Below are 25337 nucleotides of genomic sequence, written 5' to 3' on the forward strand. Positions count from 1 at the left end.
TATTGGTAGGAGTGACCACCGCACAGTCCTCGTGGAGACGAAGTCCAATCTTCTCACTGAGGACACCATCCAACGTGTTGTGTGGCAGTGCCACCGTGCTAAATGGGATAGATTCATAACAGATCTAGCAGCTCAAAACTGGGCATCCATGAGGCGCTGTGGGCCATCAGCAGCAGCAGATTTGTGTTCCAGCACAATCTGTAACCTCATGGCCCAGTATATTCCTCACTCTACCATTACCAACAAGCCAGGGGATCAACCCTGGTTCAATGAGGAGTGTAGAAGAGCATGCCAGGAGCAGCACCAGGCGTACCTAAAAATGAGGTGCCAACCTGGTGAAGCTACAACTCAGGACTACATGCATGCTAAACAGAGGAAGCAACATGCTATATACAGAGCTAAGCGATTCCACAACCAATGGATCAGATCAAAGCTCTGCAGTCCTGCCACATCCAGTCGTGAATGGTGGTGAGCAATTAAACTAATGGGAGGAGGAGGCTCTGTAAACATCCCCATCCTCAATGATGGCGGAGTCCAACACGTGAGTGCAAAAGACAAGGCTGAAGTGTTTGCAACCATCTTCAGCCAGAAATGCAGAGTAGATGATCCATCTCTGCCTCCTCCCAATATCCCCACCATCAGAAGCCATTCTTCAGCCAATTCGATTCACTCCACGTGATATCAAGAAACGGCTGAGTGCACTAGATACAGCAAAGGCTATTGGCCCCAACAACATCCTGGCTGTAGTGCTGAAGACTTGTGCTCCAGAACTAGCTGCGCCTCTAGCCAAGCTGTTCCAGTACAGCTACAACACTGGCATCTACCCGACAATATGGAAAATTGTCCAGGTATGTCCTGTCCACAAAAAGCAGGACAAATCCAATCCGGCCAATTACTGCCCCATCACTCTACTCTCAATCATCAGCAAAGTGATGGAATGCGTCGTCGACAGTGCCATCAAGTGGCACTTACTCACCATTAACCTGCTCACCGATGCTCAGTTTGGTTTCCGCCAGGACCACTCGGCTCCAGACCTCATTACAGCCTTGGTCCAAACATGGACAAAAGAGCTGAATTCCAGAGGTGAGGTGAGAGTGACTGCCCTTGACATCAAGGCAGCATTTGACGGAGTGTGGCACCAAGGAGCCCTAGTAAAATTGAAGTCAATGGGAATCAGGGGGAAAACTCTGCAGTGGCTGGAGTCATACCTAGCACAAAGGAAGATGGTAGTGGTTGTTGGAGGCCAACCATCTCAGCCCCAGGAAACTGCTGCAGGAGTTCCTCAGGGCAGTGTCCAAGGCCCAACCATCTTCAGCTGCTTCATCAATGACCTTCCCTCCATCATAAGGTCAGAAATGGGGATGTTTGCTGATGATTGCACAGTGTTCAGTTCCATTCGCAACCCATCAAATAATGAAGCAGTCCGAGCCCGCATGCAGCAAGACCCGGACAACATCTAGGCTTGGGCTGATAAGTGGCAAGTAACATTTGCGCCAGACAAGTGCCAGGCATGACCATCTCCAACAAGAGAGAGTCTAACCACCTCCCCTCGACATTCAACGGCATTACCATCGCCGAATCCCCCACCATCAACATCCTGGGGGTCACCATTGACCTGAAACTTAACTGGACCAGCCATATAAACACTGTGGTTACAAGAGCAGGTCAGAGGCTCAGTATTCTGCAGCGATTGACTCACCACCTGACTCCTCAAGGCCTTTCCACCATCTACAAGGCACAAGTCAGGAGTGTGATGGAATACTCTCCACTTGCCTGGATGAGTGCAGCTCCAACAACACTCAAGAAGTTCGACACCATCCAGGACAAAGCAGCTTGATTGGCACCCCATCCACCACCCGAAACATTCACTCCCTTCACCTCTGGCGCACAGTGGCTGCAGCGTGTACATCCACAGGATGCACTGCAGCAACTCGCCAAGGCTTCTTCGACAGCACCTCCGAAACCCACGACCTCTACCACCTAGAAGGACAAGAGCAGCAGGCACATGGGAACAACACCACCTGCATGTTCCCCTCCAAGTCACACACCATCCCGACTTGGAAATATATCGCCATTCCTTCATCGTCGCTGGATCAAAATCCTGGAACTCCCGACCTAACAGCACTGTGGGAGAACCTTCACCACACGGACTGCAGCGGTTCAAGAAGGCGGCTCACCACCACCTTCTCAAGGGCAATTAGGGATGGGCAATAAATGCTGGCCTCGCCAGCGACGCCCACATCCCATGAACGAATAAAAAAAACAGGCTCAAGGGACTGAATGGCCTGCACCTGTTTCCATAAATATGAACAGACTTTAGACTTTATTATTCTCCTTTGAATATCAAAAGTGCTTCTCCTGTGCTGACAACACTGTCCTTCTGCCTTATATGGCAATTCTTTACCAGAACCTCTGACCACATCAGACTGACTGCTGACTTGGTGCAAGCCAGCCCAAGATGTACTTCCAAATTACTTTCAAGATGTTACAGAACAAAGGGCATTAAAATTGTTTTCCCTCCAAATCAGATTGAGCTGCCAATCAAACATATTTTAAAAAGATCCACAGGATGTCAAATACAAAAGATATTTGCTGATATGGGGAATCAATAGCACCCTATGAAGCTCAAGATCCGTCATTGCAAGACACTCACATTTATCCAGGCTTCTATTAGGGAAGCTGTTGGCCAGAAAGACACTCAAGGCTCTGTACTCAGACATTGAAAAATAAACAACCATTTGTTCCATGGCAACAACCTATAGATGTCATGGGCTTGTTCTTCAGTCAGATTGAGCCAATTTGTATAAGAGAGAAATTAATTAGTGCTTTTAGCTTGACTGATTTTTGACTCCGAGAAACAGGAAATTACATTCTTGGCTATTACCAAGACCTTCAAACAAATGGGTCTTCAGTAGTTTCTCAGTGGGCAATATTCCATGGTGATGGGTAAACTCCAAGTGCAATATTCAACGTCACTGGGCAATATCATGTTTGCACAAACAAAGATAAAGAGATACTCAAAGTGATTTAGGATACAGGAGGAACCCCATCAAAAGAAAGAGTAGGTTTCTATAGTCGTAATTACAGATTGGATATTAGTTTAACATCTCACTGAAAAGTTAATGCCATAAGACAGTGGACAGGAGTGCCATTCGAGTTATGTGCTAAAGTCCTGAGGTGGGACTGGAATTCACATCCTAACTAGGAGAGAGTACTACCAAGTGTGCCATGATAACATCATTGTATCTGGCAACATATGCCCATTTTTAAAAAGGCATAACAGTTGCACAACCTGTTACAACACTGGCAAGTCACGGAAACATGCGTTTTGCATTCCAAGGAACGGCTTATTCCTGATAGTTCCCGGAACCAAGGCAGATTCCAGATTTCTTAAAATTAAATTCCTAGCAACCTTTCAAACTCATTCTGCAACAGCTATAAATTTGAATGCAGCTGTTTTTTTTCTGCCCAGAGTTGCATTGTAAACCATGTTATGGTGCTGAACTTCATGATGTGCCGTAATATCAGTTACAGTTTCACCTTTCCTATCCCTTTATCTCTCATTGTAAAAAGTAAATAATTAACGGAGGAGTCAATAGCCTTAACATCTCAACAATGACAAGACCAGCAGGTACATGGGAACACCACCACCTACACGTTCCCCTCCAAGTCACACACCATCCCGACTTGGAAATATATCGCCGTTCCTTCATCATCACTGGGTCAAAATCCTGGAACTCCCTAACAGCACTGTGGGAGAACCTTCACCAAACGGACTGCAGTGGTTCAAGAAGGCGGCTCACCACCACCTTCTCAAGGGCAATTAGGGATGGGCAATAAATGCCGGCCTCGCCAGCGACACCCACATCCCATGAACGAAGTGTTTGGTGGGCAGACAGACATTGATTCTACTGCTTTTATTGTTAGGAACAGATACAGAAATTCTGTTCAAAGCATTGTTGTAAAGTCTTGTTTGTACCTCTATTTTGAGTGGGAGGAGAGTTAGTTTAAATTAGTGAAATGTTATTTTGTTAACTGTAATAAAGTTATGAGAAACAATTGTTACTGCAGCTTTAAAATAAAGAACACAACTACAGTTGTAACTGTAGCTACATGCATGCTAAACAGTGGAAGCAGCATGCTATAGACAGAGCTGAGCGGTTCCACAACCAACGGATCAGATCAAAGCTCTGCAGTCCTGCCACATCCAGTCGTGAATGGTGGTGGACAATTAAACAACTAACGGGAGGAGGAGGCTCTGTAAACATCCCCATCCTCAATGATGGCGGAGTCCAGCACGTGAGTGCAAAAGACAAGGCTGAAGCGTTTGCAACCATCTTCAGCCAGAAGTGCCGAGTGGATGATCCATCTCGGCCTCCTCCCGATATCCCCACCATCACAGAAGCCAGTCTTCAGCCAATTCGATTCACTCCACGTGATGTCAAGAAACGGCTGAGTGCACTGGATACAGCAAAGACTATGGGCCCCGACAACATCCCAGCAGTAGTGCTGAAGACTTGTGCTCCAGAACTAGCTGCGCCTCTAGCCAAGCTGTTCCAGTACAGCTACAACACTGGCATCTACCCGACAATGTGGAAAATTGCCCAGGTATGTCCTGTTCACAAAAAGCAGGACAAATCCAATCCGGCCAATTACTGCCCCATCAGTCTACTCTCAATCATCAGCAAAGTGATGGAAGGTGTCGTCGACAGTGCTATCAAGCGGTTTAAATCTGGTTAACAAAAATTAACAATTGAGCTCGCACCAACTGCCATTTGCAGAAGAGAGTTCCATACTTCTACCACCCTTTGTGAGTAGGAGTGTTTCCTAATTTCACTTCTAAAAGTCCTGGCTCTAATTTTTAGGCTATATCCTCTAGTCCTAGACTCCCCAAGCAGCAGAAATAGGGTAGATAGAGAGAAACTATCAGTTTCCCATCATGTCTTGACAACTTCAATCATATCACCCCTTAAATCTTCTAAATTCCAGGGAATACAACCCTAGTTTTTGTAATCTCTCCTCATAATTTAACCCTCGGAGTCCAGGCATCATTCTAGTAAATCTACGCTCCACTCCCTCCAAGGCCAATATATCCTTCCTAAGGTGCGGTGTCCAGAACTGCACACAGTACTCCAGGTATGGTCTAACCAGGACTTTGTATGGCTGTAGCATACCTTCTACCCCCCCCCCCCCACCTTGTATTCTAGTCCTCTAAATATAAAGGCCAGCATTCCATTAGCCTTTTTGATTATTTTCTGTACCTGTCCATGACATTTTAATCATCTACGTACATGGACCCCTACATCTCTTTGAACCGCCAATGTTTTGAGCTTTTCACCATTCATAAAGTACTCTGATCTATCTTTTTTAGGTCCAAAGAGGATGACTTCACACTTGCCTACATTGAAATCCATTTGCCACAGTTTTGCCCATTCACTTAATCTATTAATATCTCTCTGTAATTTTATGCTTCCATCTACATTGCTTACAATGCTACCTATCTTTGAGTCATCGGCAAACTTGTATATGTGGCTCTCTATTCCATCACCTAAGTCGTTAATAAATACAGTCAATAGTTGGAGGCCCCAATACAGATCCCTGTGGGACACCACGAGTCACATCCTGCCAATTTGAGTACCTGCTCAAATCCCTACTCTGTCTCCTGGAGGTCAGCCAATTTCCTAACCAGGTTAATAATTTGCACCCAATTCCACGAGCATCAACTTTAGCTAACAATCTCTATGAGGGACTTTGTTGAATGCCTTCTGGAAGTCCATATAAACAACATCCATAGACATTCCCCTGTCCAATACTTTAGTTATCTCTTCAAAAAATTCAATCAGGTTTGTCAGGCATGACCTACCCTTTACAAATCCCTGCTGGCTCTCTCTGATCAGCTGAAAATTTGCAAGGTGTTCAAGCTTCTATCCTTAATTATAGACTCCAGTAATTTCCTGACAACAGATGTTCGGCTAACTGGTCTATAATTCCCTGGTTTCCCTCTCTCACCTTTCCTAAATAGCGGAGTGACATGCAGTTTTCCAATCTAAGAGGAACGGTTCCTGAATGAAGAGAACTTTGGAAGATTATAGTTAGGGCATCTGCAATGTTCTCACCTACTTCCTTTAAAACCCTGGGATAGAAACCATCTGGTCTTGGGCATTTGGCACTCTTTCGTGCCATTATTTTCTTCATTACTGTTAATTTGCTTACATGAATTATGGTGAGTTCCTGTCCCTGATTCAAAATTAGTTTCCTTGGGATGTCTGGCATGCTATCCCCTTCCTCTACTGTAAATAATGACGCAAAGTAATTATTTAACATATCTGCCATTTCCTGATTTTCATTTACAGTATCACCATTATCAGTTTTTAAGGGGCCCACATTGCTCTTGACCACCCTCTTTTTCCTAATATAATTGTAAAAAGTTTTTGGTGATGATTTTGATAGTCCTTGAAAGTTTCTTTTCATACTCCCTTTTTGTAGCTCTTACTATCTGTTTTATCACCTTTTGCTGTTCTTTGTATATCTCCTAGTCGCCAGGATCTGTGCTATTTTTTGCATTTTTGTATGCCTTTTCTTTTAGTTTTATGTTGTCCCTTTTGTCATCCATGGCTGTTTTTTTTGGCAAGTAGAGCTCTTGCCCATTAGGGATATAAACTGGTTCTGTATCACGTTAAATTCTTTATTGAACACCGTCCACTGATCTTCTGTCATTTTACTCATTAACAGATTTGCCCAGTTTACTGTGGACAGTCTCTGTCTCATCCCATTGAAGTAGGCCTTACCTAAATTTAGAATCTTAGGAGCTGTTAACGCTTTCTTCATTTCAAATACAGAGTTGAACTTGATCATATTATGATCGCCACTAGATAAGTGTTCCCTCACCGTTAGGCTGTTAACTAAATCTGGCTCGTTACTCATTATTAAAATCTTATCTGGCCTGCCCCCTTGTTGGTCCTGGAACATATTGTTGCAGAAAGCTGTCCTGATCACACAAGAAATTCGCTACCATTCTGGCATGAGCTCGTCTGCTTATTCCAATCTATATGAAGGTTAAAATAATCCATTAAAACCACTGCCAACCTTTTAAGTACCTCCTTCTCATCTATTTTTATCCTATCTAATATAACTACTACCACCTCCATTACTGCTACATTGCCTCTGAATCACCAAAGGGGATATGCCACAGTATTCATTTAATGCCTCAGCCATGCCCTCTGCCTCCACATGATGATATTTTTGGTCCCTAATCAGCCCCACCTTTCCTTTGACTGCCCTTTACTATTTTTTTTAAATATAAAAGTTTAAATTTTTTTTAAAAATAGAGCCTGTGGAGCCAGGAGGAGCAGGAGTGCTCCCCCACGATAGGAGTCAGTAGCTCGCTCCGAAGATGTAGACGAGGCCTGAGGCCCAATTTCAGAACGGCCTTAAGCCTCTCTGGGCGCACGTGAAAACGTACCCAGACTAATTTCTACCCCTTCACATCCATTAATCAGACATAACTGTCGGGAAATTGGATAGCGCTCAAGGTGGGCCCAGCACCGCTGCATGCGCCTAAAGAGGTCGGCCTCAGGACCACAGCCGATTGGTCCACCAGGCTCATTTGTTTGTTACCGGTGGGCTGTGGGCACCAAATGCAGCCCCAGAGGCAACACGCAGGCTTCGGGGGGAGTAAAATAATGCACGCCGTATGCTGCAGTCAGTCAGGATCCAAGTTCACAAAGAGGCCTGAAATAGGCGTAAGGCCCCTTAGTTGCAAAGGCAATAGGCCCAACACCTGTTTCAGAGAGCTGCCCTGGATGACTACAGGGCGCCCTAACCAATTCCATTGTGGACATCCGATGCCATATTGGACCCAGCAGCGTCTGTCTTTTACCCAAAAATGGGGCACTGTGCAATTAAATTTCCAAGCCAACAAATCGGAAAATCTACCCTCATGATTTGTCCACATCAGCACCAACATCAAAAGAAGTCGAGAGATCAAGGACAATTTGTCAATCCAAAGTAATTTCTCAGAGACTTTTCTCAAAATAGACTATATTTAAGTTTGTAAGATACAGTGGAGCTACACTACAACTGACTGCAATTACAATATCACCGGGAACTGTTCACATAAGGAATTCTAATTGTAACTGAATAAATAGGCATTTTCAATGTTAAATGTTGACATAAAAAGCTCGAGCAAAATCTATGCCAACAGGTCATTAAGTTTCTGGACAGAAAATATATACATGCAAGAGATTTAATACAATATAGATATACTTAATATTATTTGCTAAATTCTTTTGTACTTCATATTTGCACCTTAAATGGTAAGTAAATATTTTCAGTTACTTTGGACTCTAAAAACTGGTATTTTTAATATTTCACCAATGTGAAGAAAGTAATGTTGTAATGCAAGATTGAGGCAAATTCAATAAACAGGATTTCTTCAAGTGAGAGTAACAATTAATTCTCAGATCACACAACTGTAAAAGGGCAGACATCAATAAAAGTACAACTTCCAGTTCATAGACGTGAAGATTTGCTTATGTAAACTGCTGAAAATCCGTTGAAAGAGAAAACAGTTCTATAAAAATGCAACAAAAAAGTTATAACAGACTGAAAAAGTCAAAATATTGATAACTGAAAGTGATTGGCCAAACCAGCAAGTTGGAGGTTTGATGTGGTTCAAAGTTGGGACATAATACCTCGTTTGGTAGAATATGGCTCAGGCAATGTGCATTTGCACACAGTGTTCTCAAAAAATTGATTGTCAAGTTAAAAAGGCAAATTAGTTTTATGCTCATGATGCAAATTTGATGTCACTTTCCTTTTGACCCACACCCTCAGATTCTTTTCAGAAAAATATTGTTCCTAAATCATAGAATAATCAGCTTTCAGCAAAAAAGGAGTGATCCTGACAGAAGCCAAATTCTTGCTCATTTCTACCCTGGACTTGCACATTGTTTTATACATTTTCTGTTCAAACAATCGTTTTCCACATTCTTCTCTGTTTTTCTTGATTTCCAAGCAAGACAATGGCACACTCAATTTTCATAATTTCGAAATCTTGACAAGACAAAAATGGTCAACTGGTGTAAGTTTGACACACTGGGTAGCACTCCTGCCTCAGTCAAAAGGTTGTGGGTTTGTGTGCATAATCTAAGTTACCATTCAAGGACAGTATTGAGGGAAACTTGTGATTTTCAGGGTGTGCAAGGATATTTCTCCTGTGCTCAGCGTCAAGGACCACTCCTGTAAGCAGCCCTTTATGAATCATAGCATGACCTCAAACACACACAAATTATCTGGTAATGTAGCATTGCCCCACTTTGGGCATAACACCTTTGTTGATGTAATTTGCTCATTGTCTATTGTCTAGTGTCCACTGGAAATTAGATGAGCACTCTTGTGTCTCTGGTCTTCAGATAATGGAAGAATAATCTGTCAGATCTTCTGGTTTAGGCTATAATCTATTAATCAAATTCATTAAAAGTAAAAATCAAACAGTAGCAAATAGATGAATAGAGCAGAATCCACTAGATTACAGCATTTAATGGATTATTTTGTGAATCAAGGAGTTACAAGACACAACACTTTACTAACTAAAAATTGAATCTGGACTAGTATCTAAATCAAAACTCATCTATGCATTGACTATACCCCATGGAACCTTTGTCTGCCATTTCCATATTGAAAGAAGAAATGCTGAATTGGCCAAAAGCTGTTGAATATATCTCCCTGACCAGTCATGGAGCTGCCAACCAACCTCTTCCTTAAAAGAGGTGCTGCAGGATATCCATAGAACCAGGTTAATTAAATTTGGGTTTCACAGTCATTCAAGATTGCTACTCATTAATCAGAAGATGCAATGATACCTGGAATAACTGCCAATAGCATACTCGCTTCCTCCGACAGGTCTGCAACTAGCTCTGTCTTTGTAAGAAGGTTTTGAAACAATGACAACTTTATGAACCACCATGGATTTAACTTTCGGCGGTGGCAGAAAATGGCGGTAGTGGAGCAGCCACCCGTTCGACAACTCCCTCAATTTTCCTTTCCATTGAAGTCAAAAATCAACCCTCATATTTCTATATTTCTGATATGTCACAGACAAAAACAACTTACATTTATATAGCACAGGGTTGGAGAATGTTAGAGATAGGGAGGGGCGAGGCCATTAAGTAATTTATACACGAGAATGAGAATTTTAAATGAGGCATTGGAGGACCAGGAGCCAATGTAGGTCAGCACGCACAGGGGTGTGGGTTAGGATACCAGCAGAGTTTTGGATGAACTGAAGTTTATTGGGGGTAGGAGGCTGGGCAGGAGAGCATTGGATTAGTCAAGTCTGAGGTGACAAAGGTATGGATGAAGGTTTCAGAAGCATATGAGCCTAGGCAGGGCAATGTAAAAGAAGTGGATGTAGGTGGTCATTGTGATGGAGAGGATATGAAGTTGGAAGCTCAACTCGGGATCAAATAGTGTGAACTGACTGGTTCAACCCAAGGGAATGGAATCGGTGGTGAGGGTATGGCATTTGGGGCAAGGGCTGAAAGCTTCAGTCTTCCCAACTGGAAGAAATTGCAGCTCATCCAGGACTGGATGTTGAACAAGTAGTCTGACAACACAGTTGCAGTGGAAGGGTCAATAGAGGCAGTGGGGAATTAGAGCTGGGTGTCGACAGCATACATATGGCATCTGACCCCACCTCTTTGGATGTGAAGAGATTAAATCAAGGCCCTGACTGCCTGATCTGGGGATTCTCAGGTGAGTGTTAAAGATCCCATAACCCTATTTGGGAAGCAGGAAGTTATCCCTGGTGTGCAGGCCAATATTGCGCCCTCAACCACTACCACCAAAAAAGCAGACTGGTGATTTATCTCATGACTATCTGTGGGGATGTTGCTGGTACAGAATGGCTGCTGCATTTACCTATGTAACAACAGTCATTGCCCTTCAGAAAGTAATTCATTGTGAAACATGGTTTCACATCAAAACATCTGAAAAGTGCTATATAAAATGCACACACTCTTTGGGCTACCTTATATTTTCAAGTTAAAGATTGACACGTCACAGTTTCAGCAGATTTTTATCAGATATACACAGGCACCACAAGAAACCAGCAATTATCCTTGATAACCACCTATCCCCTCCATCCTAGAGGCTACAATTTATTCTGTCATCACTCCAAATGCATTGCTGGTTAAACAGATAAAAGATTGTAAACTCAGTATCTCAATGCTGGCAAAGACATTGAAATTGCCTAACTTCTGTATGTCAATGAGTTACACTGAATCCTCTCAAATGTTTTACAACTCTTTCTCATGACTAAGATTGATACAGCAAAAATACAGCATTTATTGCTGCCACAGTTACACACAAGAGATTAACAGTCAGCCAGCCACTGCAGTATTGTTAAACAGACATAGTCATATCAACTGGAGTGCAACTTTAAAATGTATATATTTAAGGCCATCGACATTGCAGATTTTCCCCTCTTCTATCTGATGCATCATTTCGGTTTAATTTTAATCTGATTTGATGATTTAAAGTAACACTGTAATAATTGTATTATTGTCAGTGATATACATGTTCCTGCCAGCTCATTATTTTGTAAGAGACAGGACAATAGACTGAGCTGAGTTGGTCAATCATCACTTTGGATCCTTTCTGAAATCGAGTTCCATGACTCTTTTTGTTCCAGATATGCACAGCATAAGCATTCTTCAGTAACTCCTGAGCCTCTGACTTACTCATCACCTCAAAGTACTTTTTCCAGTCCTGCCAACGAATTGGATAGAAAGCTTCAGGAGGTAACATCCTCACTCCTTTGCATTGCTGGATCTTTGTTACGCTCTTCTTTTGACACCACTTTTTAAGAACACGAGTTACTAACTGAGGTCCCTGGTGGCCCCAAATCCATCCATTGAAGTGCTTAACAAAGTCCTTCAAACAGTGTCCAATGAAGTCATGGTGCCGATCAAAAGCCAAAAAGGCTGTATTCACTAAATATTTTTGTTCTCTCCCAATACTGTTGGTGAGATTTAGTAGGTTTTTAAGAACAATAATGTCAGTGTCTAAGTAAATCCCACCATATTTCCACAAGATGGCAATTCTGCAGGCATCGGAGACAGTTGTTATTAGATAGGGTTGCCACCATTGGTCCAGTCTTGAATACCACAAGGACAATGGAGTATCTGCAAAAAGATCTTTCAAATCTAATGGCTTGATCTCGACATTAGGAAAACAGTTCAACAAGGAAATCCCCAAGTTTTGTGTATTTTTCATAGCTGAAAGACCCTTCATGAAAAGAACGATCTTGGCTCTGGGGTGAGATCTTGCTGCAGATTCCACGGAACACATGGACAGAAAAGTTGGGTTGGTTTGTTCTGAGGTCTCCACAAAGAAAATAGTTGTATTATCTTCAGTGAGATGGTAATCATTTCCGCCATAATTGAAGTCAATTGATGGGCATTTGATATGGTCGGGTGGCCTGTACTTCACAGGTTGACTTTGTGCACCACCTTTGTAGTTGTGGTACAGCATTAAAGTAATCAAAGAAACCAACTTTAATGAAATCATAATACATACACACAACTTTAACCAGAGATTATTCTTTGTTTTGTTCCTTGGTACTAAAAATCTGTTAATGAAAGACCACTGCTGATTTTGCTTTTCTTCAGCTGATGATGAGGGACATTGGCCCATTTTTTTAATCCTCGTGAAGCAAATGTGCAATTTACAGCTTAGATTCTTCTACAGACAAAAAGACAAAAAACTTTTAGTTTTCACATTATGACCACTTATTGTTTAATGAATAAAACCAGAGCCAAATTAAAGCAGCTATTGTAAGAAAAGTCAATACAATGCAGTATTGAGATTCTGACACAAGGCCCCACAGAATATTAGGAACTGGGATTCCCCAAACAGGCAGGTATGCCATCAAGGGACGGCAGTGCACTTTCCAGGCAGAAAGGGAAATAAAATCATGCCTTCCGTCTTATAGCTCCTAACAGAGCAACATTAAAAAAAGAACAGGTCGGCATAGACCACTTGCCTCTCATTACAGAATGGTTCAAGAAGGAAATATAAAAACAAATATCACCGCTGTCAGTAATCAATAGAAGCTGAGGAGAATCCGACTGGCAATATGACTTTAGTGATTGTTAGTGTTATGGTTGTTGTTTTGGTATAAATCAATCTTTCAAAAAATAAAATGATCACATTTAATTTTGTTTTTTGTTGTTCTGATCCCTTGAGGGGTTTGGACATTTTCTTGCAAATGTTGACGCTTATGCCATTGTTTGGATTTAGAATGCATGCTCACAATTACAACATTCTCATGAGGTTTACATTTCCTGACATACGGAACTTTGATTTTCAACTTAATTGGAATTCCTCTTTTGTAGTTCCCTGTATTCATTCATTCAGTTACACTAAAGCCGATTTTGGATATACAGGATCACTAAAATCTCATCACTTTTAAAATTAACAAATTGTTTATGTTCTTTGGGTTGCTGTATGTAGAATGCAATGAGTTTTGCTTACATTAAAACCAGCAATTTTCAAGTAATGAGACTCAAATATGAAAATGCACACTCAGAATAATAGGAAAGCAGGGCAAGCTGTTGCTGGATCCCAACAACAGTTGTTCTATAGACTTGTAGAATTATTAAAAAAAATTAAACAACAGATTTACTATATCTCCAATCTGCCTCACAGAACACAAAACAACTGGAGTTCAGTACTGAATAATAGATGCTTTTCTTTTATATAAGCAAATACCCTGGCATGAGGCTAACATTCAAGTATCATTGTAAATGAAGTAAGAAAAAGGCTGTGCAAAATTGATGAGTGATTGGAAACTTCCGCTTAACAAAACAGAGAGCTGGTTCATTTTTGCTGCATGTCCTGTACACGTCAATATGAACATCTCAGAAATACAGGAGCACGTTACAAGAAAGAAAAGAACAAACATAGGACCTTTCTATATTATATATATATATATATATATATATATCTATATATATCTACAAAGGCAAGACTTAGAAAGTCTCATATCTAAGTTTGCCGACGACACAAAGATTGGTGGCATTGTAAGCAGTGTAGATGAAAACATAAAATTACAAAGCGATATTGATAGATTAGGTGAATGGGCAAAATTGTGGCAAATGGAATTCAGTGTAGACAAATGTGAGGTCATCCGCTTTGGATCAAAAAAGGATAGAACAGGGTACTTTCTAAATGGTAAAAAGTTAAAAACAGTGGATGTCCAAAGGGACTTAGGGGTTCAGGTACATAGATCATTGAAGTGTCATAAACAGGTGCAGAAAATAATCAAGAAGGCTGATGGAATGCTGGCCTTTATATCTAGAAAACTAGAAGACTAGAGTACAAGGGGGCAGAATTTATGCTGCAGCTATACAAAACCCTGGAGTACTGTGAGCAGTTCTGGGCACCGCACCTTCGGAAGGACATATTGGCCTTGAAGGGAGTGCAGCGTAGATTTACTAGAATGATACCCGGACTTCAAGGGTTAAGTTACGAGGAGAGATTACACAAATTGGGGTTGTATTCTCTAGAGTTTCGAAGGTTAAGGAGTGATCTGATCGAAGTTTATAAGATATTAAGGGGAACAGATAGGGTGGATAGAGAGAAACTATTTCCGCTGGTTGGGGATTTTAGGAGTAGGGGGCACAGTCTAAAAATTAGTGCCAGACCTTTCAGGAGTGAGATTAGAAAACATTTCTACACACAAAGGGTGGTAGAAGTTTGGAACTCTCTTCCGCAAACGGCAATTGATACTCGCTCAATTGCTAAATTTATAAATCTGAGATAGATAGCTTTTTGGCAATCAAAGGTATTAAGGGATATGGGCCAAAGGCAGGTTATATGGAGTTAGATCACAGATCAGCCACTATCTTATCAAATGGCGGAGCAGGCACGAGGTGCTGAATTGCCTACTCCTGTTCCTATTTTAACCAAGAAGTTAGCAATTTGGATCATTAAATTAGTTGCTCAAATAGTCAATGGAGGTAGTTGTTTGAATGTGTGTTAATTTTTGAACATGACCCACTGAACAGGGAATAACCTGGAACCTACTCTGGTGCTCCCTTTCATTGTGGCAAAGACATTCAACAGGGTCAAATGGAAATTCCAAAAGACAGTTTTGGCTTAATCTTTCTGAAATGGGTCTCACTCATACTGTAGTCCACAAACCTCCATACAACAGATAGGGGCAGAAGGCCAGATACACCATATCTAACTTCTGATGTATGTAACTGATCCTACACAGGACCAGGTCCAAGGTTGCCTGCCCCCGAGTAGGATCAGTTACATACTGCTCAAGAAATCCATCCCTGATGCACTCAATGAACTCGTCCTCAAGGCTGCTCTGCCCAATTTGATTTGTCCAGTTAATATGATAATTAAAATCCCCCATAGTTATAGCTGTTCCCTTATTACATGCCCCGACTATTTCCTGATTAATACTTCTTCCAGCAGAGTTGCAACTATTAGGAGGCCTATATACTACGCCCACTAATGTTTTTTTCCCCTTATTATTCCTTATCTCCACCCAAACTGTTTCATTATCTTGATGCTTTGTCCCAATATCATTTATCTGTATTACAGTGATTCCTTCCTTTATTAACATAGCCACCCCACCTCCCCTTCCTTCCTGCCTGTCCTTCCTGATTGTTAAATACCCTGGCATATTTAATTCCCAGTCGTTGTCACCCTGCAGCCATGTTTCTGTAATGGCCACAAGATCATACCCATACGTAGTTATTTGTGCCGTTAACTCGTCCATTTTGTTACGAATGCTACGTGCATTCAGATAAAGAACTTTCAAATCTGTTTTGTGACGCTTAGTTCCTGCTTTTTCCTTTTTTAACACTTTACCTATTACTCCATACCTTCTGTCCCTTCCTGTTACGCTTTCCTCTCTCTCCCTGCTCAGGTTCCCAACCCCCTGCCACTTTAGTTTAAACCCTCCCCAACAGCACTAGCAAACACTCCTCCTAGGACAGCGGTCCCGGCCCTGCCCAGGTGCAGACCGTCCGGTTTGTACTGGTCCCACCTCCCCCAGAACCGTTTCCAGTGTCCCAGGAATTTGAATCCCTCCCCCTTGCACCATTCCTCTAGCCACGTATTCATTTGAAATATCCTCCTATTTCTACTCTGACTAGCACGTGGCACTGGCAGCAATCCTGAGATTACTACCTTTGAGGTCCTATTTTTTAATTTACCTCCTAACTCCCTATATTCTGCTTTTAGGACCTCATCCCCTTTTTTACCTATATCGTTGGTGCCTATGTGCACCACGACAGCTGGCTGTTTGCCCTCCCCCTCCAAAATGTTCTGTAGCCGCTCCGAGACGTCCTTGATCCTTGCACCAGGGAGGCAACACACCATCCTGGAATCTCGGTTGCGGCCGCAGAAACGCCTGTCTATTCCCCTTACAATTGAGTCCCCTATCACTATAGCTCTTTCACTCTTTTTCCTCCCAGCCTGTGCAGCAGAGCTACCCGTGGTGCCAGGAAGTTGGCTGCTGCTGCCTTCCCCTGATAAGTCATCCCCCACAACAGCATCCAAAGTGGCATATCTGTTTGAGAGGGGGACGGCCACAGGGGACCCCTGCACGACCTGCCTGCACCTCTTACTCTTCCTGGTGGTCACCCATTCACTTCCTGCCTGTATACCCTTTACCTGCGGTGTGACCAACTCGCTAAACGTGCTATCCACGAGTTTCTCTGCATCGCGGATGCTCCACAGTGAGTCCACCCGCAGCTCCAGCTCCGAGATACGATCGGTCAGTAGCTGCAGGTGGACACACTTCCCGCACACGTGGTCGGCAGGGACACTGGTAGTGTCCATGACTTCCCACATCTTGCAGGAGGAGCATATCACGGGTGCGAGGTCTGCTGCCATGACTTGCCTTAGCTGAGTTACCCCTTTTAAATTACGTTGAAATTAGAAAATGTTAACTATACTAGGGACCTAGGTTCACTAAAAAAAAAACACCATCTGCTATAAAACCTGCAGATCTTCCCTTTCTTATTACTTTACTTACAGTAAAATGGTAGAAATACTCACCTGAACCTACTCACCAATCAGCTGCCTCCCCTGTGCCGCGTCACTTTCTGACTGGTGACGTCACCCCGAACTGCCGCTGGTCTCAGAGTCTCGCTCTCAGAGTAAGCTCTGGTCTCACTCTCTCCGCGCTGTTTATATCCCCGCTCTGGTCTCGATCTCTCCCGCCGCTCACCGACTGAACTCTCGCTCTCTCCGCGCTGTTTATATCCCCGCTCTGGTCTCGATCTCTCCCGCCGCTCACCGACTGAACTCTCGCTCTCTCCGCGCTGTTTATATCCCCGCTCTGGTCTCGCTCTTTCCCGCCGCTCACCGACTGAACTCTCGCTCTCTCCGCGCTGTTTATATCCCCGCTCTGGTCTCGCTCTCTCCCGCCGCTCACCGACTGAACTCTCGCTCTCTCCGCGCTGTTTTTATCCCCGCTCTGGTCTCGCTCTCTCCCGCCGCTCACCGACTGGACTCTCGCTCTCTCCGCGCTGTTTATATCCCCGCTCTGGTCTCGCTCTCTCCCGCCGCTCACCGACTGGACTCTCGCTCTCTCCGCGCTGTTTTTATCCCCGCCCTGGTCTCGCTCTCTCCCGCCGCTCACCGACTGAACTCTCGCTCTCTCCGCGCTGTTTTTATCCCCGCTCTGGTCTCGCTCTCTCCCGCCACTCACCGACTGCCGAGGAGCAGAGAGCAGAGCCGAGAACCAAGAGCCGAGAGCCGAGCCGAGCCAGAAACCATTGCCAAACGGCTCCTTATATGAGTCAGGATTAATTAATAATGTCCTAGTTAAGGATCCCCTTGGAACGAGCGACCACAACGTGGTTGAATTCCATATCCAATTAGAGGGTGAGAAGGTTGATTCTCAAACAAGCGTACTGAGCTTGAATAAAGGAGACTATGATGGTATGAGAGCGGAATTGATTAAAGTGGACTGGGAAAATAGATTAAAGGGTAAGACGGTACATGAGCAGTGGTGTTCATTTAGGGAGTTATTTTACAACTTTCAAAATAAATATATTCCACTGAGGAAAAAAGGGTGTAAAAGAAATGACAGCCATCCGTGGCTAAGTAAAGAAATCAAGGATAGTATCCGACTAAAAACAAGGACATATAAGGTAGCCAAACTTAGTGGGAGGATAGAAGATTGGGAATTCTTCAAAAGACAGCAAAAAGTAACTAAAGGATTGATTAAGAAAGGGAAGTTAGATTATGAAAAGAAATTAGCAAAAAATATAAAAACAGATAGCAAGAGTTTCTATAGTTATATAAAAAGAAAAAGGGTGGCTAAGGCAAACGTAGGTCCCTGAGAGGATGAGACCGGGAAATTAATGGTGGGAAACATGGAGATGGCAAAAATGCTGAATAAATATTTTGTTTCAGTCTTTACAGTAGAGGACACTAAGAATATCCCAACACTGGACAAACAGGGGACTCTACGGGGGGAGGAGCTAAATACGATTAAAATCACTCAGGAGATGGTACTCAGTAAAATAATGGGACTCAAAGCGGATAAATCCCCTGGTCCTGATGGCTTCCATCCTAGGGTCTTGAGGGAAGTGGCAGTAGGGATTGTGGATGCTTTGGTGATAGTTTTCCAAAATTCCCTGGACTCAGGAGAGGTCCCGGCAGATTGGAAAACTGCTAATGTAACACCGTTATTTAAAAAGGGTAGTAGGCAGAAGGCTGGAAATTATAGGCCAGTTAGCTTAACATCTGTGGTGGGTAAAATTTTGGAGTCTATTATTAAGGAGACAGTAACGGAACATTTAGATAAACATAATTCAATAGGACAAAGTCAGCATGGCTTTATGAAGGGGAAGTCATGTCTGACAAATTTGCTTGAGTTCTTTGAGGATATAACGTACAGGGTGGATAAAGGGGAACCAGTGGACATAGTGTATTTAGACTTCCAGAAGGCATTCGACAAGGTGCCACATAAAAGATTATTACTTAAGATAAAAAATCACGGGATTGGGGGTAACATTCTGGCATGGGTGGAGGATTGGTTATCGAACAGGAAGCAGAGAGTTGGGATAAATGGTTCATTTTCGGACTGGCAACCAGTAACCAGTGGTGTTCCACAGGGGTCGGTGCTGGGTCCCCAACTCTTTACAATCTATATTAACGATTTGGAGGAGGGGACCGAGTGCAACATATCAAAATTTGCAGATGATACAAAGATGGGAGGGAAAGTAGAGAGTGAGGAGGACATAAAAAACCTGCAGGGGGATATAGACAAGCTGGGTGAGTGGGCGGAGATTTGGCAGATGCAATATAATATTGGAAAATGTGAGGTTATGCACTTTGGCAGGAAAAATCAGAGAGCAAGTTATTTTCTTAATGGCGAGAGACTGGAAAGTACTGCAGTACAAAGGGATCTGGGGGTCCGAGTGCAAGAAGATCAAAAAGTTGGTATGCAGGTGCAGCAGGTGATCAAGAAAGCCAACGGAATGTTGGCTTTTATTGCTAGGGGGATAGAATATAAAAACAGGGAGGTATTGCTGCAGTTATATAGGGTATTGGTGAGACCGCACCTGGAATACTGCATACAGTTTTGGTCTCCATACTTAAGAAAAGACATACTTGCTCTCGAGGCAGTACAAAGAAGGTTCACTCAGTTAATCCCGGGGATGAGGGGGCGGACATATGAGGAGAGGTTGAGTAGATTGGGACTCTACTCATTGGAGGTCAGAAGAATGAGAGGCGATCTTATTGAAACATATAAGATTGTGAAGGGGCTTGATCGGGTGGATGCAGTAAGGATGTTCCCAAAGATGGGTGAAACTAGAACTAGGGGGCATAATCTTAGAATAAGGGGCTGCTCTTTCAAAACTGAGATGAGGAGAAACTTCTTCACTCAGAGGGTGGTAGGTCTGTGGAATTTGCTGCCCCAGGAAGCTGTGGAAGCTACATCATTAGATAAATTTAAAACAGAAATAGACAGTTTTCTAGAAGTAAAGGGAATTAGGGGTTATGGGGAGCGGGCAGGAAATTGGACATGAAGCTGAGTTCGGATCGGTCAATGCCCTGTGGGTGGCGGAGAGGGCCCAGGGGCTGAGTGGCCGGGTCCTGCTCCTACTTCTTGTGTTCTTTAGATTTGAGGTTAGGACCAGATCAGCCATGATCTTATTGAATGGCGGAGCAGGCTCGAGGGGCCGATTGGCCTACTCCTGCTCCAATTTCTTATGTTCTTATGTTCTTATACCAGAGGTTTAATTTTCAAATGGAAGTCCGAGGGTGGTGGGGGATGGGGGGGGGCAACGAAAATCGGGAAAATCCGTTGCGGGAACGAATCCCGGCTCCAACCCTCTGACTTCTGTGTTTCACACAGATGCATCTGTGTGCACGCGCGCACTTAAAAAATTTAATTTAATTCAGCAATTAAAGCCAGCGGGCTGATATTTAAAGCAGTCATTAAGATAGTTAAAGTTGTTAAAGTAGTTAATTTTATGGTGATTGAGGCAGGGAAAGGATTTTAATTCTGCCTCAGCGTGTTTCCTATGCTGTGTAAGACACTCCATGTTGAAGGAGTCATGTTTCAGCCAGCAGCCATTTGGACATTTAAATCCCTGTTTGACAGATGGGGATAAAAGGTGAGTTATTGCAGCAGGGCATTCAGTTCTCTCAGACAAACTTTTGGCTGGGAGATCCTTGTGTTTAGACTGAAAATTCTTGGTTTGCACTCAGAATTGTTCTGTTTACACATATTTACCAACTTTTCGGACCCCCTCAAACTGACACCATCAGGATGGGGGCGCGATGACTCCCTTACCTGTGCCATCATTCCACTAATGCAGGAGTTGTACTCCTCCATCCTCTGTGCTATTGTGGAGGGTGTGCGTAGCACCTGTTCCAGTACCTCGCAAATGTGCTCTATCCCTCGATCATTCTCCTTTTAAAGGATGGCGCCTGGGGTTCAGCTTCTGCGTCCAGCTGAGCAGAGCCTGGACAGGAGTGCGCCCACTGACGCGGTCTCTCCACAGCTGCCCCAGCCACCAGCGTCTGCTCGTGCTCAAGTGTGTGGTGACTCACCAGGTGCCAACCCAACTAACTGACTACTAGGACCCACCGAGGTGCGAGTATCTGCACTGGTGGATGGCTCGCTAAGATGTAATGGTGCCCCCTCAGAGGCCTGGAGTTACTCTGTGGAATCACCCTGCGCTGTGACTGCATTCGTTGAATGGCCGGTGAGAGAACAGAAGGCAATATTAAGCATCATCACAGATGTGTCATGTTGCAATGAGCATACTGAGGTGCTCAACATGCCAAGTATTGTTAACATCAATTCATGTTGTGTGATGAATGTTAAAGTTGTGTCACCAGACATTTGTGGGGTGCCAGTCTCGGTTTCCCCGATGGACAGGCAATCGAGGGTGCAGCTGATCTGCAGGGCCTCCTCCTCCGTGTCTGTGAGGACCACGATTTGAGGATGCCCCCCCCCCACTACATTCCTCACCCTCTCGCGTGCATTCTCAGCTCTCTTCTATAAGGGAAGAAAGTACAGACATGTGAGTGAGTGATGGTGAAGTGGCCAACCAATGAATGCATTGCTTTGGGTGAGGCTGACCATGAAAAAGGTACATCAGAGGGCAAGTATGAGATAGAAACTTCACATTGGATCGGGATGGGGATGAATGGTAGTGGTGGGGTGACAAATGGGGAGTTGAGGAAGTGTCTTAAGTGGATGTGAAGAGTGATGTGATGGAGTAGTCTTGGCAGTGCAGAATGAGTTGGGGCGGGGGACGTTGATGTGGAACACAGAATGCAGGAGAATCAGTAAGTGTTCTCACTTTTGCTGACCTAGTTAGGTCATTGAAACGCTTTCTGCACTGGACCCAGGCGCGGGGGATATTGCTGTTGCTGGTGACCTCCTCCGCCACCTCCAGCCAGGCCTTCTTGGTGGCAGAGGCAGGGCACTGCCTCCTGTCCGCCAGGTAAAATAGTTCCCTTCTCCTCCTCACCCTGGCCAGTAGCACCTGAGGTGAGGTTTCATTAAATCTTGGAGCAGCCTTGCCCCTGTGCTGCTCCATATTGTGTGTTCTTGGTCTTTACTCCAGCAAAAGCCATTGGAGCAATGTCCCTTTAAATGTAGGCACTCCAGCTGACAGTCAGTCATGCGGGTGCACCGTCCGTCCATTGTGCAGCTTTTGGACGGCAAACCCAGAAGCCAAGTTAAGGACCACCAATCGAGTCGCGATCGCGTGGGGAAGGGGAAGTTTTTATTATCCGGGTTTGCAGCCCGCCCATTGACCCCCCCCCCTCCTCATTCCGCCGCCCTTTGAAAATTGAGCCCCAGATGTCACTTCCTACTGTTGGACAACATGGACAGCTCAGGTTACAGAATGAACTACCAAAATCAGCTTCAGCTCTACTGCCTCGAAGGGAGCTAGTCACATTCAAATAGGCAAAAATCAAACATTTAGAAAGCAATGTAAACCCTTCTGAACCATAAAAAGGAAACTAGCCAACCTCACTCAAAGATGTGGGAAAAAATATGGAGCCAATTCCCATTTGCATGTGTGAAAAGAAGTCAGCATTCTGAAAAAAAGTTCTACCAAGATATTCCCAACTAGATTCCTGGAGAAATACATACTCAGTCAACAGACAGTATGGGATTCAACATTTCCCTGTTCGATTGTCCAGCAAAACAAATGCATTCTGTACCACGGAAGAACAGTGGTGCACAGGTAAAGTCTTGTTTTTGTTTTCCTACACATATGTGGTGCTTTTTTTAAAAAAAAGACAGGTCTATCTGCCAAAGTAGCTCGAGTTGGGACAGTACTGGAATAATCCAAAAATGAGTTACACTTCTGCACCGAAAATCAGTTTGGTACTTAGCCCAAATAATTAGGTGAGTGAGTTTCAAATTCATTTTTAATTCATTTAGTATTTTTGTTATTAGAATAATTTTATAGGCAATAAGCTCATTGTGGAGGTTGGGACACTCGTGCCTGTCATTGAAAGCAAGCCGAGTATTATAATCAATAGTTATATCGATGGAAAGTGCAAGAAACAACTGGTTATTAAAGCTATTATTTTTAAAAATCCATTGCTGGGTTTTAATAAGCCTCCTTTCTCCTCGAGTCCATATTTTAATTCTGAAGGACACTTCAGTAACTGTGGTGAATGAACATTTATCCTTCTACCAGATGTCACCCACAAAGAGTGACCAGCATTACTTGGGTCAAAGCATGACAAAGAAAATAGGAACGGTGATAGCAAACTAGACCAAAACATCTGCCTCCTCCCCCCCCCCCCCTTAAAGGAACAGGCCACAATACCGCTCAAAGAACACCTTGGGCTGGATTTGTGTAATTTTATCATTTAACATCCACCAAAGTTTTTAACTCAAACAAAACCTCTACTATTTTAGGCGACACAAGTAGTTTCCCGCACATCTGCCAGGCAATTGCCTTGCCGCTCAATCCTATTTTACCTGCTTGGGTGGGGGAAAGAGGAGGGGGTCCCAGCTCACCTGCTGGGGGTCCCACTCCCTCCCGGCACATCTGTTGGTTAAGTACCCCGCCCCGGCTCACCTGCTGGGACTGCTCCCCTCCAGAGTGGCCGGTGATGAGCTCTCGGATCCTGGCTACACCTTTGCCGCAATTGAAGAGTAAAACGAGGGACAGGATTGCTCCAAAAGGTCAGAAGCATCAGCTACAAAAAAAATTCGGTTGTCGGAAACAAATCGGCAAAATGCCAATTGCAGGTAACATCGAATGAATTAGACCACACCTCCTGGTGGACCACCAATGAACGGGCAAGAAGGTCTCCAATAAATGCCCAGGTGTGGGATGAAATCCCCACCTCAACACTCAAGGGGAACTTGCAACGGATGTGGACTATTCCGCTCAGCTGTTTGTGCTGCAGCTTGTTTTAACGATGATGTTGCTCGTTGCCAAATATAGCAATAAAACTGGGAGGAAAAGTGAAAACAAATGAGATTAAACCAGCGTTTTGTCTTTGTGGGTTGAGGTAAGACCTTCGGGGCCACCGATGATGTTTAAATCCAGTTCTCCATTAATTTGCAGAAGTTGCTGATATCACATCCTGCTGTTCTGATTTCCGATTTATCCATTAATGAGGTCTTTTTAATTAACCAACAGGGGTGACACTAAGTTGCCCCGGTGTCACCAAACAAACATAAAATCGTTGTGGCAAGTGCCCTAGGACACCACTAATATAATAAACTAAACAAAAAGTCCAATTATACAAAATATGCTTAATAAAGCAACAGAAAAAAATTCAACAATTAAATTATTATATTATTGTCAATGTCTAAAATACATTCTATACCCTGTGGTACCCATAGTGTGCAGAATCTATTAACAAGGCACTAGCACAAAAACAGGCCCTTTCAAAATTTCCAGGCCCACAAAACTTGACCGGGAAAACCAACAGAGGAAATATAAACACAAGTCGTAATAAGTTGCCCGAGCTTCGAGGGTTGGACTGCCAGGGGCTGCTTGTGGCCTAGGGGCCACAGTCTGGATACCCCTGGGATAGAGGACCAGTCCATGTCTCAAGCTGATACTACTTCTTCAGGAACCCTGCCATTAGACACATTACATCCCATTGGTCTTTACTTACCCCTCTGAGCAGGTTTCCTACACATTGTTCCTATCTCCAAAAAGACATTTTCAAATTACCAGCTGCCCCCTTGCTTCTCCTTCAATTCTTACAGTGGGAAGGAACATGCAGAATAACATGGAATTAATCCCCTAATTGGTTCTGCTATCATTTTTTAACTTTGTTAGCAAGAAACTACTGTAGTACATCTCTCCCAAGGTAACCTATTACTTTACTGTTTTGTTTGATTGTATGTACTGTTGTGGTGGGGGAGGAGATGTCAAATGAAGCCTCTTAAACATGAAGCATAATCATAGAATGATACAGCACAGAAGGAGCCATCCAATTAGTCCCACTCCTCTGTTCTTTCCCCATCGCCCTGCAAATTTTTCTCCTTCAAGTATTTATCCAATTCCATTTTGAAAGTTGTTATTGTATCTGCTTCCACCACCCTTTCAGGCAGTGCATTCCAGATCATAACTCGCTGTATAAAACATTTTTTCCTCATGTCGCCTCTGGTTCTTTTGCCGATCACCTTAAATCAGTGTCCTCTGATTACAGACACTTCTGCCACTGGAAACTGTTCCTCCTTATTTACTCTATCAAAACCCTTCATGATTTTGAACAACTTTATGAAATCTCCCCTTAACCTTCTCTGCTCCAAGGAGAACAACCCCAGTTTTTCTAGTCTCTCCACA

At 43.5% G+C, this 25337-nt stretch overlaps 2 protein-coding genes across 4 annotated transcripts in view; one reads left to right on the plus strand and one right to left on the minus strand.

The window, feature by feature from the left end:
* The window catches only part of cdpf1 (cysteine rich DPF motif domain containing 1), a 55832-nt gene extending 42614 nt beyond the window's left edge, over window positions 1-13218 (plus strand). For both annotated transcript variants that reach the window (XM_067999849.1, XM_067999850.1), the window contains one exon: window positions 11693-13218. Coding sequence is in view for 1 of the 2 variants with exons in the window: in XM_067999850.1 (XP_067855951.1) it covers window positions 11693-11707 (15 nt within the window). In the remaining variant the exon portion in view is untranslated. The remainder of the gene's footprint in view (window positions 1-11692) is intronic.
* LOC137334830 (lactosylceramide 4-alpha-galactosyltransferase-like) lies at window positions 11062-23899 on the minus strand. 2 transcript variants are annotated; one of them, XM_067999846.1, is made up of 2 exons: window positions 23607-23899; window positions 11062-12741 (listed from the first exon to the last, which is right to left on the minus strand). In XM_067999846.1, exon 2 carries the CDS (start codon window positions 12694-12696, stop codon window positions 11566-11568), a length of 1131 nt encoding a protein of 376 aa, XP_067855947.1. In that variant the 5' UTR covers window positions 12697-12741; window positions 23607-23899; the 3' UTR covers window positions 11062-11565. The 2 variants fall into 2 exon arrangements, with proteins under 2 accessions (XP_067855947.1, XP_067855946.1); XM_067999845.1 differs by having other exon boundaries at window positions 11062-12744.
* Between the last annotated feature and the right edge of the window lie 1438 nt (window positions 23900-25337).

The sequence above is a fragment of the Heptranchias perlo genome, chromosome 18 (genome assembly GCF_035084215.1).
Source record: "Heptranchias perlo isolate sHepPer1 chromosome 18, sHepPer1.hap1, whole genome shotgun sequence".
NCBI lineage: Eukaryota > Metazoa > Chordata > Chondrichthyes > Hexanchiformes > Hexanchidae > Heptranchias > Heptranchias perlo.

Excerpts from the sequence above, each read along its gene's own strand:
- LOC137334830 (XM_067999846.1), bottom strand. The coding sequence starts at position 12,696 with ATGGGCCAATGTCCCTCATCATCAGCTGAAGAAAAGCAAAATCAGCAG.